Source organism: Hippoglossus stenolepis, chromosome 18 (genome assembly GCF_022539355.2).
Source record: "Hippoglossus stenolepis isolate QCI-W04-F060 chromosome 18, HSTE1.2, whole genome shotgun sequence".
Classification (NCBI taxonomy): domain Eukaryota; kingdom Metazoa; phylum Chordata; class Actinopteri; order Pleuronectiformes; family Pleuronectidae; genus Hippoglossus; species Hippoglossus stenolepis.
In genome coordinates, this window is record NC_061500.1 from 10,815,670 (window position 1) to 10,835,004 (window position 19,335).

Here is a 19,335-nt window from a genome sequence, read left to right on the forward strand (position 1 = left end):
GGATAACATGATTGCTAACCCATATGGAGGGTGGGACCAACCCAATAAATCTAGTTATTGGAGTGTTTTGTGCTGTGGATAGTTTATGGTGTCCTCACTTTGAGTTATGGGTCTGGCCCACTAAAGGGGCTTGAAAGGTCACATTGAAAGATCAGGGACATTTTATGTATCAGGACTCATCAGCAAATCCACTCAGAGACCTCTAAAAGGTCCCAAAAAGCTAAGGAGGAAACAACTCATAATCTTTTTCTTTTACAGTCATTCACCTTTTAACTATTATCATCCATCAAGGGGGGCAATATAAAAGGTGGCATTGTTTTTGTCTCACTCGTTGTCTCTCTTGCGTAGCCATTCATGGGAGACAACTACTGTGATTCGGTCAACAACAGAGCCTTCTGCAACTACGACGGAGGAGACTGCTGCCAATCCACCGTCAAGACCAAGAAGGTTAGTCGCACGCCCGTACCTCAGAATGAACTTCGCCTTTCAGAATAATAGTTCATGTTGAATTTTAGTCCTGTTCAGTCAGCGTTTGTCCCCCAACTCTGGAATCATCATCTTTTTTTTTACCTTATTCAAGCTTTGACATTTTAAATAATGATTTCTCCTAACAAAAGGTAAGTACAATGGAACGTCAGAATATTCTGCTGAAGACTGTTTTATTTCATCTCTTGGAACAACTCTAAACAGATTCTTCCTTCCTTTGCTTTGCGTCCAACCTCATATCACCGGTAGACAGATCACCGGTTCCGCGTCCAAGAGTTTTCAGTATTCTGTTTCCTATTGAGTAAAAAGTCTAAATATATCTTTGTGTGCCTGTATTTATACTAATACCCCAAATCCACACATAATTAATTCATCACAGAGTTAGGGTCATGACTATATGAACTTTGAATAATTTACTTGTTCATCTTCACCCTGTCTCTTTATGTGTGTCAGCCGTGAATCAGCAGTGTTGTATTCCAGCATTAAGATGCGCGTTTTCGAAAAAGGTTTGGTCATCGTTTTGGTACGACGTCTTAATTCCAGGAGATGCTTCGTCTGGCTCCTTCCATTCTGCTGCTGGCAAGAGATCTGATTGGAAGTGAATTGTAGCTTCTGTTTCTGCAGCATCTGCTTCTCTGGCTTCCTCCATGTGCAGCTTTGACCTGATCACTAATACATCAGCAGTTTTCGCAAATTACTTGATGTCTGGGAAATATGGCTCAGAGGAATCCAGACATATGAGGGCGATCGACTTATTTTCATATGGCTGTACATACAAAACAACAAAACCAGACTATAGAGGAAAGACATCCACAGGTCCGTGATTTGTTTTTGTCCCATATTCTTAACTTCAGTATTAGATTTACGGTATTGAATCCTGTGCCCAATAGCAGCAGGGAAGTCGGGGAGCAGCCCACTGGGAAGTGACCTCACTGCTGAAGTGGTTTCACTGCTGTTGATTGACGCTATCTCATCTCCACATCTCCTGGCCCCAGTCCAGAGCAGGGGTTCAGCCAGAACTTGCATAACTCACTTTTAGTGAGAGACCCCGATGGGAGGAGAGACTCTATTGAATTATTGCAGTAACAAGAGGTCGAGCTGGGCAAGAGGAGGGCAGGCGATGGCTCTTGTTAGAGTTAGGAATTGTTATGTTGTACATCAAAGGTAGGTAAGGCCTGAACGCCGTATGTCCCGACCATAGATCTTTGGTTTGAAAATCAAATGTATGTCAAGGTTTGGACATCTTAGTCTAATTCCAGAAAATGGGTTATAGCTAGTCAGAATTCAATGGAAATGCTGTCTTTAGTCTAACATTTGCTTTAAGGTCAACTGCAATTATATTGAATGTTTTACAAAACATTTCTGGTCTTTAAATCATACCACTATTCTCAAGTTGGAGAAAAATAATGAACCAAAGAGGAGAGATGTATTACCTCCAGCAAGGAGGTTATGTTTTCACCCCTGTCCGTTTGTTTGTTTTTAAGCAAGATTACGCAAAAAAACACTGGACGGATAATCACGAAACTAGGTAGAAGGAGGCGGATTGAGTCAGGAAAGAAATCATTACATTTTGGTGCAGATCTGGATCAGGAGACGGATCCAGGATTGTTTTTTTCTTACTTTTCTCAACATTTTTACAAATTTCCCAGGGAATATTTAGTGGATCTTGATAAAAGAAAAAAAACAGGAACATTTAGGGAACTGATATCTATGAGTGTGTGAAATCTGGTGCAGCTTGGTGGAATTTGAGGGGCTTGTTGAGCCTTGGCGAAGGCATGCGCTCTACTGAGTACCATTCGAGTATTTTGTCTTTTTCTCCTTTATTTGTAGACTGAGAACTTGTTTTCATACATTAAATCTATTTGCATAAGCTAGTAATGTCAGCTACTTGGAATAACCCACATTAGCTCCCCTGCTGAAGTAATTTGTCGAATGAACATCCAAACAATCATTCAATCACAGAAAACTGCTAACTTCACTTTTCAGGCTACAGCCAATTATCCGTTCAGCTGTTGCACATTAAACGACATGTAAACATATCTGCAAATTCCACTTTGGTGCGTTTAGAGGCAAGCGCGGTACTTACACCTCCACACCACTGCTCTAAAAACCCCTGTCTGCCCACGGCTTGTAAGCTACAGTGAAAGTTTATTTACTTTGTCTCGTGTTGCCCTGCTGGGGATCAGCCTGCCAGCTGCTGTCAATCAAACACGGACACACAGAGGAAAAGGACTATTTCTGATAATTCCCCAAATAACGTTTTTCTTCCTTAAAAGTATGAAAAAGTGTTGATAATACGTTTAGAATAACACCGACTTTATTTGTGATCACAAGAACCCCAGACTGCTTGTCCAATTCCTAATTGAAGGCATGTTTCCCTGGCATTATTCAAAGAAAACAGTCTGGCTGGAGTTTTCCACTTGTAGCTCCCCATGAAAGTGCTCAGAAAGATACGAAAAATCTATTCTGAAATAACCAATTACGATGTTATTTATCGGCTGCCAGCAGCACAGGGTGAGGAAGGTTGCTATGGGTGAACAACAAAAAGGAAACACGAAGGAATGGAGCTGATATGTGAAATTGATATGGGAACAGAGGAAAGCCAGATGTTTGATACAATCCCTGTTGTTTGTTAGCCCAATGCCTAATTGATGCTGCTTACTTGCATCCACATGTTGCTCGGTTCTTTGGCTAGAACGTATTTGCATGAACCTCAAAACAAAACCTCAATGTCAGTTTAAAATTATTAGCCAAAAACCTTACCGACGACTTTATCTTCTTGTTTTATCGTATTTCTTTGACATTATTTTATCCACATTTATTTTCCCTCTGTATTTATCATAATTTTTGGTACTCGTGTTTATTCAGGCATTTAGACGTAGTTGTTTATTCCTCTTGGGCACAACATTCATAGTTATCCCTATTTGATCAACTCTCTCAAAACAGAAACAGGATATTTTGCACCTGATTCTGATTTCTCACCAAATTAAATACATGCGTGGCAGACAGTGAAGGATAGAGATCCATAAAAAAAAAACTCTTTAAAAAACAAAAGAAAAAGACACAATATGTGACAAAAGGAATCTGTAACTCATTTATGACGGTCCACCGCCGAGCTGCTGAGTAAGTCACTTGCTGGGTGACAAAGATGTGCAGTGTTTTCCTCTTTAGCGGGAAATTTATGTTCTTTTCCCGACCACAAGTGAAGGGTTTGTTCCAACTTGTTGGCGAACACAGTTTTTGTTGTCATAGATTTTGTTGTGTGTGTCCCAGTGGAGGCCTTTTGATGTCAGCTATGAACTATCTGTATTTATTGCTGTTTATACACAGAAAATATTCCCAGAAAGATTCTGTTCTCACGTGTCTTTTAATTGGTTTGCTTAAGTAAGTCAAAAATAAGTTTATTGAAAGTTTAAATAATAAATAGGTTTCTTGTTGGCTTGGTTTTCAATAATTTATTACCTCTAGCTTAAGACGCTACTTCCTTTTAGACCTGAAGAATATTGGTGTCAGAAATCAGACTTCCTAAAAGACTATTAAAATATTATCTGCAGCAATGTTCAAAGCATTTAAAAAAAAATTGTTCATCAATCACACGAGTAGAGCTCATTAAAAATGTGTTCCCAAGATTCCTTAACAGAGTCATTGAGTGCATGACCTGGACCTCCAAATGTGTCAGCCCCCTCGCTTTACACTCAACCGGACGTGCCGTCACTTTGACAAATGCACCAAACTCCATTTATAATTCTTGACATTTTAAAAGTGGCCTAGTTACATATCAGCAACAGAAAATCATTGTGAATGTCACTACACAAATTTTCTAAGAAAAAAATAGACATGATATCTTTCCTCATTACAATGAACTTAGTAGTTTTTATTTCCAGTTAATAGAGGCCTACACACTAAAAATCAATGAAAATAATTGGTTCAAGTATAGGAGTGTACCATCGACATACGCTTACACTCATATTGTCACATTGTGGCTTGTTTAAAGATTTTGCAGCCACCTTTTCTGCAGATGTTTACATACTTTAGTCAGCTTTAACCTTATAAAACATTAGACTGACTTTATGAACAGTTTTATCATGCTGACAATATCACATGGCACAAACATCTAGTTAAGTCGTATTAGATCATCCGTTGGATGTGGTGCGTTGTAAATCCATGAACACAAGTCACTTGAGCTTCGCACGAGTTCACTTTCTCACTTATGCCGAGCAAATAAAACCACATTCAAAACATCCATTCTGAGGAAAAGTCTCAGGGCAAACAAAGGTCAAGCTCATCTAATAGGCTACGCTATGAAACATAACCCCCCGGCCACCCCCAACCCTAACCCCCCTTCATTAATTTCCTGGAGACTTACTATAACTCCAACAACAACCAACACTTTCCTAGCCCTAAACTTAACCTCAAACTAACCTTAACCAATGAGCCAAAAAACCTGCTTTTTCACAATAACATTCGAACAAACTTTCCCCAATTAACTGGTGTTTAGTCTGAAATTCATCCCCAAAGGAGACACACTCATTCACACTCTCACTCGTTCATATTTCTTCCTGTCACGTTCGCCCTCATGCGCAAACAAACAAACACACAGCAGATGATCGAACATACCAGCCATCGGTTGTTATAAGATGAGTCTGGTGACTCAGTGGGAACCTCGATCCGCGATGTTGTCCCCCGTGTGTTGTGACACAGCACATGAGGAAAATGGTACGACCTCCTCCGCACAACCACATGCACACACGCACACTCACAACTATTATTCGTACGTCTGCCAAACCCTCTCATGTCTCTGATCTCTAGTAATGAGGTAAAGGGAAAAGAATAGGACAACATGAAATATTACAGCAGACTTTCATTTTCCCTCATCATCCACAGTCATACATCTTTTTATCCTTTTAGTCTGTCCAAACAGTCCAAAAGGTTAAAAAATAATTCTCCTTTGCCGCACTTGTTATTTTCTATGACCCAAAACCAAATGTGCATACCGCTATTGTCTTCAGTTTACTGATGGAGTAGATACAACGCTCCGCTGGAAACATCTGCTCCCCGCCCGCTTTAGCAGAAGATGCTTCAGTGGCTTGATTGCATGATTGTTTATTATAAGGTTACGCAACATCAAATAGCCTGCCTTTCAAATACAAAATGATTCACCAGTGAAAATGAAAAATCATCATCTATGGAATGTGATGCAGCGTCTTCCAGACACAACATATAAGACGTTTTCCCAAAGCTGGAAAAGCTATTATAGGAATTAGGTTATCAATTCTTAAATATTTCCAGATTCCTCCTCCTGTTTCCTCCCGAACCGAAAAACCAATGGAGGTCCGTTGCTCATTTACTTTTACTCCCCTTCCCAGGCAAATGCCGCTCTCGTCTTTTATTTTGGTAGAGATTTGTGTATTAAGGAGTTCTGGATGACTTGCTGTGTATTATTCCACCCCAGGAGCTTTGAAGGTGCAAGGACTGGCTGCCCGTAAGGTCACCACAGGATCTCCCCTTAATAGTTGCAAGCTGTTGGCAGGATTGGGAGAGGCAGGGAGTAGAGGCGGCAGGAGTATGCCTTTGCTGAGGGTAGCCTGCCGAGACCCTTTTTGTAGGTCCCCTCCAGCCCCCCCTTTAGTTTGGAAGGAATTCCTTTCTTGGATGCTGGAAGCGGTACGCAGAGGGCACCGATTATATAGTTATACGGCTTGGCCTCTTTAAAACAACTATTTCTAAATGTGCCTGTATGTTTTTCTGTCTGCACTGATGGTGGGGTTTTGGGTAAGTCCCTCGCCCGTGTTTACAACTCGCAGTCTGGCACGGGTGTGCTCGCTACGTGACTCGCTATGTGGCACGATTGATGTTTGTGTCTTAGCTGATGGTCCGTGATAGCCACCCCTGACCGCTAACCTCTCCGTCTGGGCTGGTGACTCACGTAGACGGAGCCCTTTGCTCCTTTCTTGTCATTTGCTTCTCTGGCATTTTTGCCTGTTAGCAGATTTACATTTATGTTATTCCACGCAAACCCACGCAAATGATATTCCTTACACGCGGCTCTGTTGGAGCTGTCACACACACATAAATAGATGTTATAGAATATTGATCTGTGGTGAGTAGGGCCTCTCGTTTTCCGCCTTAACGTGTTCTACATCAAATATGCACATAACTGGACGCCAAAAAAGCAATCCCATCAAAAGCTCTTTATTTTTTAACAGTTTAAGGCAGTTAAGTTGACCATATTTCCCATTGCCAAGGCAATTAAAAGGGAGGAGGGGGCTGGGGCACAGATCGGAGCAGGCACCCTCGCATACACATATTTCTTGGTCATGGCATGAAGAATTACTGTATTTTGTTAAGCCACTGCAACATAACGCTTATGGCGTACCATTAAATAAGCATCAGCATGCCGTCGCTTCCTTTATTCCCAACGTTCCTCAGTGTGTGGGTACAGTGGGGGCTGAGGACGGAGGGTGCAACATGCATCTGAGAGTTAGGGGAAGGAAGGATAACAGGGCTTTTCTACACAACTGAGCATAGGTAGTTACACATCGGGGGGCACCGGGGCGGGGGGAACTCCCCACAGTGTTTAGAGGTTGTGGCTGTTTGCTGATGCCAAGTGCTCGCACAAATTTTGCCAAACTCAGTTATGTGTTCTCAAGTTGCTCTTAACTCTCTCCCTAATAAGACCCTGGTTTGTTTTTCTCATTTATACACATATTTCTCACACTATGAGTACGTCTATGATTGATTTGAACTGGTCTGATACACTGGGACCAAATGACAGCGCTGTCATGCGAGGGTGTTTTGAAATCACGAGACTGACTGTAGGTACATGCGCTGGTCAAGGCTCGTCTCATGTTGTGCTCCTTTCGTAAAACACACTGTATGTTTCCAGCTCTGGTTTTGATGGACATACGTATATTCATTTATTTAAAATACCCCTCAGAATACAAAAGTGCAGCCTAAGATGTTTCTGACAGAGCTGCTGCTCGTTACACACTCTAATAACCTCACTTACTTGCTAATGAATAGTGTGTTATGCATCCCTAGTTCAGCCGGTTCTCCTTTCCCCAGGCCTGTGCCCCTTACACCACCTTCTTTCCTGTAAGCACTGACTGACACGCACACACTGCACACACAGAAACCTAGAGAGGAACTGGGTGTTATTTTGACCTGTTACTGAGATGGAAGGATGGGGCTCTGACGAGGTCTGTGTTCTTCAGAGGGGCTTTCATGTTGCTGTTAGCGGCTGTCTCCCCCAAGCCCTCCTCTAGCCCTGGGACATGGGGCAGCGTGAGGGCCCCAAGGCCCACAAGGCCAGCCAGTCCCATTTCCCAGCCACCCTGAGAGAACCCCAAGTCAGGGCCAGATGTGGCAGCTGGGCCAGCCACCCTGGAGGTCAAGGTCAAAGGAAACCATGTCAAATTTGCCACCCACCATCATTCTCTAGATAGAGAGATAAACAGAAGTGGCCTTGGAGGGGAAGTGAGGTGTTGTGCACTGGGGAACTGTGCTAAGAGAGAGAGAGGAGGGATAAAGCAAGGTAATATAGGGAAGAGTCGCTGAAGGAGACAAGTCATGTTCTTGGCTTCAGAATGCCACAGAGGAAACTCTGCTCACACGGCTGACAGCTGTTTCTGTGTGTCCGGCCCTGGGCTTGTAAAGTCGTCACATGTAGGACTCATTTTCTCAGAGGGAGTCTGGGCACTGCCCACCTGGCCCTCACATTTGGAACCTCCCCCCACCCCAAACACACTAACAACTTATTTTATACCCCCTTTTCAAAGGGGAGCCTGCGTCACTGCTCCTGAGTGACTAGCGCGCTCCCCCATGTCATTCCACCCAACTGCTGTCTACAAATCCTGCACGCTCACAAAATATTGCCGCTGTTTCCTGTGTTTTGCATTTACCACTTACTATAACATGCGACATTTTGGGCATTAACTTTACAGTGCTACCCAAAGCAAGATGTAAGGCTGATTTTATGACGTACTTGTAGCGCAGTTAAAAGAAAGTCGTAAGTTGCAAGACAATCATTATTTTAGATTCTTTAGCAAAATCTGATCATTAAGTTTTTTTAACAAACACACACACATATTCTTGTAGATGTAAAAACAACCACAAGGGGACATTAAACAAGTTTAAAATAAGTTTAAAGGCCTCTGCTCCTTTCTTTGCATTGTTGTGAAAATCTGTCAAAACTGAAATCAATTAGCTTTAGCCACAAACAATTCACAATGAGGTTTCCGTCAGTATTGAGCTACATTTTATACATTCAGTGGAAGTTAGTCACTCAGGAAGTGAGTCAACCTTAGAGCCTATGGTGTGAAAGTAATTTGTTACTTACCTGACTTACCTCCCACATAGTACCAGCTCTTGATGTAATCTATTGGATGGTATTACAGCAGCAGCTACTTCATATCCACATAATTGTGCCCTGACCCTCCAGTGGAAACAGCTCAATCTGTGTTGGGTTTGTGGCTTGTAAATTGTCGTAACATTTCCCTTGTACATTAAAATCCACTGTGCAAAAGAAGCAATACCAGTTAACCCTAATAGGAAAGAGAGACAATGGCCGCAGGCAACCGCAGATTGATCTGATAAGCCACCAGGACACAAATGCAGACATGCCCTTGGTCTGCCGCCTGCCTTCCATGACTTGGACCACATGTGTTCCTTGTTTGGCCCTGAGAAGCGGTACACATTTTGCGTACCCAAACAGCTGAAGAAGGCCCCCTGAGAGGCGAGCGGACAAGGCAGCAGCAGCTGGTGCCGGTGACGCATTGCCAACGTTATCCGGTGACGTCAAACGCCAGGGGCAACAGCCAATGATGTTCCAGTTCTTTTTTAAACCACAGTATTTAACTTTGACATCGGACTATTAGAGAAGCTGGGAAATTGATACTTCTGATGTTCTGATATTTTGATATGAACGGTGTTTGGTGCCAAGTACTACTGTAACTTTAAGTAGAATGGTATTGATCTGCAGCACAAAGACTCCAGCATCAAACTCTGAGTATCAATATGTACCCAATACAAAATACACAATACGCAATGATTTCAGAATTGTTTGATATTTGCTCATCTGCTATGACGAGCTAGCATGTGTATGTTGGGGAAAGTACTGTGCATGGCCACTTGGAGGATTATATAACAAGTGTTATAGAAGCACAAAAGGAAATATTAGACACATTGAAAATTAACGCATTTCTATTTTATGTTTATTATACATGAGTTTATTCCATGGGGGCAACCAAATCGATTGGTTTGCCTCATGATATGTGCACTCTATATTGTGTATTTTATTTTTCATTAAATACTTTTCTAAGGCATATTTGTTTATGGTGGCAAATTAAAAATTAAAAAATGTTATATTTCATATTTTATTGACACACGTCCCCCTGAAAGTCAACATTATTTATACGATGTTGATGGACACTTGGGATCTTGACTTTTAAAATGATTGCTGGGGAGTTGAACCTCTTTTGACCACCCATTATGCCTCTGTAATGGCTGCACTGAAAGGGCCAGCGGGATCAATTACACTGAATGACTCTTTATCTCTCCTGCCCAGGTGATTCCTTTCCCCATGTCCTGCGACATACGGGATGAGTGCTCCTGCCGGGATCCCAACGCTATAGAGAACAGAAAGGATGAACACGTCCATTCCCTGGGGTGACCAACCTGAGCAGGGACCTCTGTTCAACGTCCCAGCGAACCTTGCTCCAACACAACACAGCCAGAGTGGCCGAGGCAGACCCCTCCTTCATTCTCCTCTCGGCCTCCGATTTCCTGCACATGCTGCTTAACAGGCATACCTCTCCATCCATACTGCAACCCCAACCAGCTGAAATAAAGCCTCCGCCTCCACATCACAAGAAAGATCTTAAAAAAAGAGGATGGGACTCACCAGACTCCACCGAAAACTTCATTTCTCCGCTACAAAGGAAAGTAACCCTGCAATATCATCATAAAAAAACCCAACATATATAGCAAAGAGGGGAAAAAAAAGAAATTACATGAAGCAGACTTTTTTTTTTTTTTTAAGAATATGAAAACAAACAAAAAAAACTAGACAGAAACATAACCAAGCCTAGGTAGCATGCCTTTCGTTCAGTTTTGTGCCGGCTTCAGTGTCTGTTCTAGTGACCTCGCTCTACAATCACATGATTGAACCTAAGGTATAACTCAAAATGTGCAAGTTGGAGGATAGTGTTGATGTTGGCTTTGTGTTTTGCAAATATGAAGGAATGTTAAAAGAGAATCCTCTGACACTTTGAGGGCATGTTTCAACACCTTTTCCTAGAGGGGCTAGAAGTTTGTGCTTCTATCATTCCTGGTTTCCAACTGGTCACACGCTCTCTTTGTCCCTTTTCAGCAGCGTGTTTCTTCATCGGCACGTCAGAGGCCACAAGGGTTATTCCAAGCTTTGCAGGGAATGAGACAGCCATACATTGTTTGGGGCGAGACACTTCAGGTGAATAGGGTTCAAATGTTAACTAATATTAACACGAAACTTGCCTATAATTGACTTGCTCACATGAAGACAATTAGTTTTCTGGATCCAAATAAGACTATTATCTAATTAAATATGCACCAATTTGCATACATTTCTAAAACATTTATTTTGTTAACACATTAGAGTTAAAGATTTATAATAATTTGGATTGCTGTTTTTTTATTATTATTTATTATTATTACTCTATAATTAGAATTTAAAAAAAATTAAATTGGCTATGAATGATAAATCCCTCTGCAAAAACCTTCACTATATAGATATGAAAAAAACTGGACAGGTTATGGAATTTCTGGAAAATATCGTATTTTAAAATTCCACACATTTTTTTGGAAACCATAATTTACTGTCATAATATCTCATGCAAAGGAAATCTGGATCTGATAACATTGTGCAGGGGAGAGAGAGCTTTACAACAATACCTGTGATGTGCAGACAACAATGTGTTCACTTTTGGTGAATTCAGGAGAATTTCACAAACACAAAGTGTAGTAAAATGAACAGCTACATGTGTTTCAAGTCAAGTTATGGAGGCTAAATATGCCAAAATTTTGCATGAACAAATCTTTTTGCCTTCAGTGTCTCGCCTTATGTTTCAAGCCACAGATTCAACACAAACGCCAAAATAAGGAAACACACACACAAAAATGTTAAACCAACTGTCGGACACAATTCCCTGAGACATTTTAAATTTAAAAACCCTGAATGCATAGTTTTAAGCATGGCTTCTCTGCTACTGTGTTTGCTGCTACTTGCCATTGTCCCATCACGATATCTAATAGGGTCGGACATCTAATAGGGTTGTCGGCCTTGCTGCTTATACAGTACCTCTCTATGGCATTCATTCACGCTTGCATGTTAGTGCATATTACGTTCGGCTCACATTAATATGCGATGACAACACCACATATGAAATGCACTAAGAACTTAAAAAAAAAAAGAAAAAACACAGAACCTCACTTGTCATCCCTGTTTAACCCCCGACCGCCCCGAGAAAAAAATCCTACACACATTGACCATGACTTAAAGAATGTCCACCCGTAACACCTCACTTTGGGCTGGGCTGATTTTAGTTTCAGTTTGAACCCACTCCCTCACGGTGCTCGACGAGAACTCTGTTACCTCCAGCGCCGATTCAAAAGGTTCAAACTGAAAATAAAATGATCCCAGCTGCGTTCAGAATGTAGTCAATGCTTGTCAGGAGTCTGTGGCTTTTTTTTCGCTTTTTTCTCTTTCTTTCGATTGCAGAGTACTGTCACACAGGAGTATGGAAATAAAGGGCTGGAATCGAGGCCGTGGCGAGTATAGGTGAAAGGAGACCCCATCTGAACACACACACACACACACACATGCACACAACTCTCTCCTCATTCTCTCCCCTCCCGGTAGTGTCGGACTCCCAGCTCTGCAGCTCTAGCGGGCGACAACGCAAATAAAAATGACATTTGGATGTATATGTCAACGCAGCATTAGCAGGCGCCATATGATCGAAGGCCCCTGAGATTCACCGTTCAAGTCGTTAATTTCACCGTTTAAAAAAAGGGCACTTGGTTGTGATCAGCACTTTTCAGTATTGTGAACTTGGGTGTCCGTCCTCACCAGTTAACTCCATCAGATAACATGGCTGCTACAACCGCTTTGTATTTCTGTTATTCCTGACTACACACACACACACACACACACACACACACACACACACACACACACACACAACACACACACACACACACACACACACACGCGCGCCAGTTTGTTCTCATGCACATGGGGTAATGAAGGCTGCTTGGCATATATTGGTCCAAATGTTGCTGCTCCCATTCGGCCGCAGCGGCGGCGACGACGGCCGCCGTGGTTGCGATCAGTGCGATTCAATCTTTTCATTTTCACCTGGGTCACCGGCGTGGTCCCCTCGACTCATATTAGGCTGCTAAAGCATTCCAGACCATTCCAATAAGTCGGGAAGCGATGGAACACATCGAGCTGTACAAGTGGTGATGTCAGACCAAGGTCATTGTCATTTTTTTTTGTTTTTAACCGATGTGAGTGAAGAACCTTAGACAATACCACAACATGCAGAGAAAGTGAAAAAAAGGTATTATTTTCCACCAAATACAACAAAAAATATCATGTAAATATTACCACATGTTCTTGATGGACGGGAGCATTGCAAAATGGTTTTAGGTTATTTTCTTGTTTTCATGTATTTCATTTTTTTTTTTTACAAAATGTCATATTTAATCAGTGTTTGTATTATTGACCTCAGTTACTGCACTTTTTTAGTTGCCATGTAAGAAGAAAAAAAAAGTATATCTTTCAAAAATGTTTAGAAGCTGCTATTGTCAGAAAGGTGATCTGAATCAAACTGTATGATATTCGGTCATTTGACTCCCTGTGTTGCTATAACCCTTCCTGTCATTAGTGTTTTAGTTGTATCTGACCTTAGATTCTCCTCCTGACCATGTTATCAATGAAGTAGAGTCACCAAATCCCCAAATCTTACAAACTAGGGTACACACCAACGCATTATCTATAGAAGGTATATTGTATATTGAAAGTATATTGTCACATATTTAAGGTCTAGTTAGATTGTTGGTCTTTTGTTTTGCCCTCATGTTTGTGTCACACATCCTTAAGGTTAAGGTGTACATTTTGCAGAAACCTACAAATGCCGGAGGTGAAGGAAAAGCGTAAAATGAAGAAAATCCCCGCTCAAAGGGACTGTTGAAAGACTTTTTTATGAAATATGAAACTTTGTAAGGATGTTCTAAAGGCTATATCATCTTCATTGCATTTAACACTTTATATGAAAAATATATAGCCCTGGTTTAAAAAGAAAAAAATAACAAAAAAAGAGACTTGTATTATGTTGATATTATCAAATTATATATATTAGTACTCCAGATACTGCTGCTTTTACATAGAACTGTCACCAGTGGGGAGAGACTGACCTGCAATCACTACACCACGCCAATGACATGCAGTACTGCGGTTCATCATCTGCCATTCAGGTCACTGGGAAGCCATTCCAGCCATTCGATGAATCCCCAAAATCTGTCATTGGATCCTTCCCGTGACTCGTGAACCGAGTTAACACGACCCGTCGCTTCCACGTTCTCCGACTAACTCATATCCTCCTCTCGTCATCAGCCAATATCTGGACACCAAAAAAAACGACTCGACACTATCACGATCAGAAAGGCTACAGAACGTGACCGCACGTCAACTTGAACAATTAGATATCGGAGAGGGTGCCCATAAGCCATAGTTAACCCAGATATTCATGGAAAGAAAGTATAAGATTGCGCATTGGATGAGGACATCGCCTCTCTACTGTAGTCTTCACAGGATCCCTTGCTGTACCTCATGCCTGTAATGTTTGCTGCTTCTATATTTTTGGTATTTTAGTGACATTTTTGCGTCTCATAACGATGGTGTAAATAGTAGAACTATTTATTGAGAGTGTTATACTTTTTTAAGTTATATTTAATGTCCATGTAAGTTATTTTTTACATTGTTCTTATAAACAGAAACATTATCGGTTGTGTGAGTCAAAGGTTGTCGTTTTGTCTGTCATCAGTTGGGATCACTGCCGTCGAGCATTGATCGGACACACAGTACACTCCAAAGCCCACAACCATGAAATCCCATTGGTCAATAAGTGTAGATGGACGCTGCTCACATCCAATGAGGATTCATCACCTTTAATTATTACTGAGTGCAGTGTATCGTCTTTCTCTTTTAAAACCAGAATGTAAAGTTTCTTTTTTTATTTCTCTTTTTGCTTTTTTTTTAAATGCACACATTAGCCATACATACAAGCAGTTGTGAAAAAAAAAAGAACCAAGTATATAATGGTCAAAGTACATAAATCCGTAATATAGCAACAACAATGTTTTCAGAGCCTATGTACGACACAAAGAATATTTGTACACAGCTGGCTGAGGGCGGGAGAAAAATGGGCAAGTGGCAAAGGCGAGGGATGAGAAAGAAGGAGCCGGGGGTCGAGAGGCAAAGGATGGTGCCCCAGGTGGAGCGATCTCGGAGGGTCGGGGGAGTGGACGGTGGGCAGGGAGAGAGGTGCGGGGATGGGTGGGCTGCTTTTCCTGGCCTGTCGAGCTATTTGTCCAGGTGTGAAAATGTGTACTCACAGAGGCTGCTCCTGGGCCAGGGGTGGCCGGCGCCGACTGGCAACAAGCCGAGCGCGGTGAGTCAGAGTTTCTCCGAGGGGGTGGCAGCCATCCCTCCCTCTCGCTCTCTCTCTCTCTCTCTCCCTGGGACTCCCACCCACCACCCCGCTCTCCCTCACTCCCTCCTCCCACCGCCTCCTACACCTCCACCTCCCCACTCCCTCAGCACACTGCCTCATCTGTCACTGTCAGGTATGCTTGCGCAGGGCCGCCAGGGTCAAGCTGGCCCTGTGAAAATGAGAGAGGATGTTTGCCCGGCTTATGGAGCCGTTTGAAGTTCGGCTGAAGGAACACAGTTCTTCTCACCTCATAGAGCCCACGCTTATCATATAATATGATTTGTACGGCCGTCGGTTTTTAATGACGTGGCTTTGATAACCCAGTAGTCAAACTCCTTTGTTTTCTAATTTAACACCGGGGGTTATTGTATTGCTCGTCAAGAAATGGACGAAAACCTGTGCAGTGCCGGAGTCATTACAAAGCGACAGGGGAGCGTCAGAACGAGTGTCAGAGTCCCTAATGTTCCCGCTCAGATCAATGTGGAGAAAAATACTGATGTGCCATCTCGTTGTAAGACATTTTCTTTGTGTATTGTACCACATGAAGTACCTCTCACAGGCCTCTGGTTATAGAATGGTCCACTTATGTCTGTTTCCTAATCCCTCAATAAATAAATAAAAGGTGAATTGTCCTTTTTTCTAAGTGGGAAGTACAAAAAAAAGTGTATTTACATATTATGTGGATAACTAGTGGTATTACTGCAATGTTTCGTACCTGATTGCTCAACAAATATATTTTAAGATGTAAATAATAATATTACATGATGATTGTATTTGCAAACCATGTACTAACTGTTTGGGAGTAGCTCTTGGATTGATTTTTATCATAATTATTATACAAAGAGATGAACCGTGAATATGTTGTGCATTGTGTCAAAGTATCACCTGCAAGACAGATATGAAAAAAGAAGAAAAAAAAAAAAAGACCTGTGATGCTTTACCACACCACTTTCGCTGTCAGCATTTATTTGTCCATAAAAGGCTTAAGTACGAGCACTGTTGTCAGTTGTCTAAACCATTGAATTTATCCATTGAGTCATAAATTATTTATTTGTTGTCAAGATGAATAAAAAATCATAATGGTCGTGTCTGGGTCGTGGGAGTCTGTCGAAGTTCATCCCCCAAACTTGACCGATTTTTCTGTTTTCAGTTCATTTTCAAACCTTTCCGAGGTTGACTGGCGCCGACCAACAGCTTCCAGTTCTCCTCAGTCCATGCTGTACGTTGTTTGAGTCTTACCCCCATTAACGCCTTTGTGTTCGCTTCACCAACACTGTAAAGGTTGCCATCGGACTCCGTCGTCCTCCCTCGCTCTGATGGCCTCCTCTCTCTTTGGTTCTTACACAGTATGCACTTTTTCAGGCACATATACAACAGATTGGACTTTTGTGTTTCAGTCGATGTTTCTCTCTGTTTTCCACAGTTGCAATTATATATATTTTTTTGGTGCTCTGGTACATGGCAAAACATGTGTACTATATTTTCATAAGGAAGAGTCATAAAGACGAGTATCATGTTCATTTTTGCTGTCATTTATTGTGTAGAAATAAAACACTGGTTAAAGTGAACATACGCTGGAGGAGTGTCAGTTCTTTGAAAGCAACGTTGTGTTTTTTCTTCTGCATCAAACATTGTGAAAAATGTCCTGCACACGTGCGTCCAGGTTGAGCGGATTCATTTTATATTTTTAACTCGGGCCTCTGAACAGTACGTTTCTTCTGGAAGTCATTCAGGTACCAAACATCCATAGTGAGCTCTTTCAAAATAAAAAAAAAAAATGGGCTGAGCTGGTTATAAAAGAGGAACTCATTCTTTAAGCCTCCATTGATACATTGGCATGGAAATGCAAGTGCTGTTCCTGGCACACCAATGACGTTAATGGCCTAATTTGTGAGAATGAACATCAAGCTACTGATTTTTAAAGTGCAGTTAATGTTGCATGACTGGAAAGAAACTGGATCTGAGCTTAAAGGAATAGTTTGTTGAGGGAGATGGAAAAAGAAAATGCTTCCCAGCAGCTCACATGCAGAGAGGCATAGCCACCTTCAGTTAATGATATAAATTAGAGTAATTCATAGGGGATAGCTGTCTGTTAGTTCAGTGAATGATTTCCCCCCTTCCCGGCTCAAATGTAAATATTTTTTAAGCGGGATCATGTTGTAAATTGGGTGAAACCTGGGAAATAACATGCGATCTACATGTGCTAACAGAAAATATGATTGCAGCCGTTTTCATCTCGGCCTCATTTTGCCATCACGCTGATTAATTCTGACCCGACCATTTGATGTGATACCGTGCAACTTCACCATCGTGGGTCTTTTACCCGGGGCGTCTCTCCAGGGAGGTCTGTGTCGGTCCAGGCAGGACACACGAGCCAGTTGATCATGTCAAATTATGTTTGACCACTTCACAAGACAGATAATTGAAGTCAACTTTACATGCGGGTGTTGATGGCCCGAGCTGCTTATGTCAACCTACCTTATCAATGGAACACAGTCTGATTTACAAAAAAGTAAAAACTACAATTATTACACCCAAAAACGTTCAGTCTGCTCCAAGAACGTGGCCATGGCAACTGATTGAAATAGATTAAACTCACTTCAAAGGTTACTATTTTTATATTAATGCTACGCTAAATTAATGCTACGCTAAATTCAAAACCCCAAAAAGTAATTGTATTCTGGAGGAATTTGAAATGGGCGTGGCAAAATGGCTCAACAGCACCATCTACGGAAAAGCCCCTCAGTTAGCTTTCACCGATCTTCACAAAAATCGTAGCCCAGGTGTATCATGACCAGACACAAAAAAAGTCAGAGTTGCAATTTGAAAAAAGCAACAGGAAGCCCGCCATTTTGGATTTAGTGGCCATTTTGGCCATATTCCACATTTTTACTTTGACGAACTTGTCGTAGAGCTTTCATCAGATCAACTTCAAATTGAGGTGAGTGTCATCACAACAAGATGGAAATAAAAACTACCTCGGTATATTTGATTTCATCACACGGTGTGACCGTGGCGTGGCATCAAAGTTTGATTACACGCCATCAAAACATGAGGTTCTGTATCTCGGACATATTTGGTCCAATCGAGTCCAAACTAGATATGTAAGACAAGAGTCCTGGCCTGATGACATCTACACAGAAATCGTGACTTAAAATCACAGCGCCACCTGCTGGCTACAGGAAGTGACATGTTTTATACTTTGATGAACTGCTCCTGGCTGCTTTACAATATACAGATCAAAAGAGCTCAGTCCAGTCATTGGATCATGGTCAGAATTGTGACATTTCCTCAAACCGTGTAAACATTGAGGTGCAGCGAAGGTTCATCTTTCGCCAAAGGAGACAATGTTGTCATAACTCCACTGTGCATTGTCTTGTATTATTTTTTTTTTGGACGGACAGACGGACGGATTTAATTTGTTTTCGTCCGTCTGTCTGTCCGTATTTTTAGTTTTTTTGGGACGGACGGATTTTATTTATTTATTTATTTTTTGTCCGTCTGTCTGTCTGTCCGTATTATTTGTTTTTCGGACGGACAGACGGACAGACAGATTTTTGAATACGGACGGAATAATTCCTATTTTGAGAAAACAAAGGAATTACTGGTAATGATGTGTGCATTGTTATCAAGGGCAATACAAATCTTGATTGGAATCGTATCATACTCGCAATATGGAACAACATCAAAACTAATTAAAAAACTAATTAAAAGTTTTTTTAGTTGTATTTACTTAATTCCTTTAGTAGAATTTATGCAATTAAATCAACATTTGATTACTAGCAATGATGTCTGAATTGTGAAAGTGCATTACAGGAAAAATCTTTGAATCGCATCATGGAACAATATTAAAACTTCCTACCTGGATGCATGTGTAAGTACGACATGTGGGTGGGGTTACATACAGTATTAACACAAGGGGTTAACTTTGCAGGATCACAAATTTCACTTATACTCGTGAAAAAAAAAATGCTGCGGTTCATTGATTTTTGAAGTCATGAACACAATTGGACTTAGACGTGTGGGTGTTCCGACATGTGTTAACACTTTGAGGCAACAACATCCCATTCTTCGGTTTCGTCTGATATGACGTAAA

General features: G+C 41.5%; 1 protein-coding gene across 1 annotated transcript in view; it reads left to right on the top strand.

Moving 5' to 3' along the window:
• Positions 1-16,807, top strand: part of pappaa (pregnancy-associated plasma protein A, pappalysin 1a) — a 92,897-nt gene extending 76,090 nt beyond the window's left edge. Inside the window, exons 21-22 of the mRNA XM_047344455.1 lie at positions 349-447; positions 10,052-16,807. Coding sequence (XP_047200411.1) covers positions 349-447; positions 10,052-10,156 — 204 coding nt within the window. The 3' untranslated portion in view covers positions 10,157-16,807. The remainder of the gene's footprint in view (positions 1-348; positions 448-10,051) is intronic.
• Positions 16,808-19,335: the final 2,528 nt, after the last annotated feature.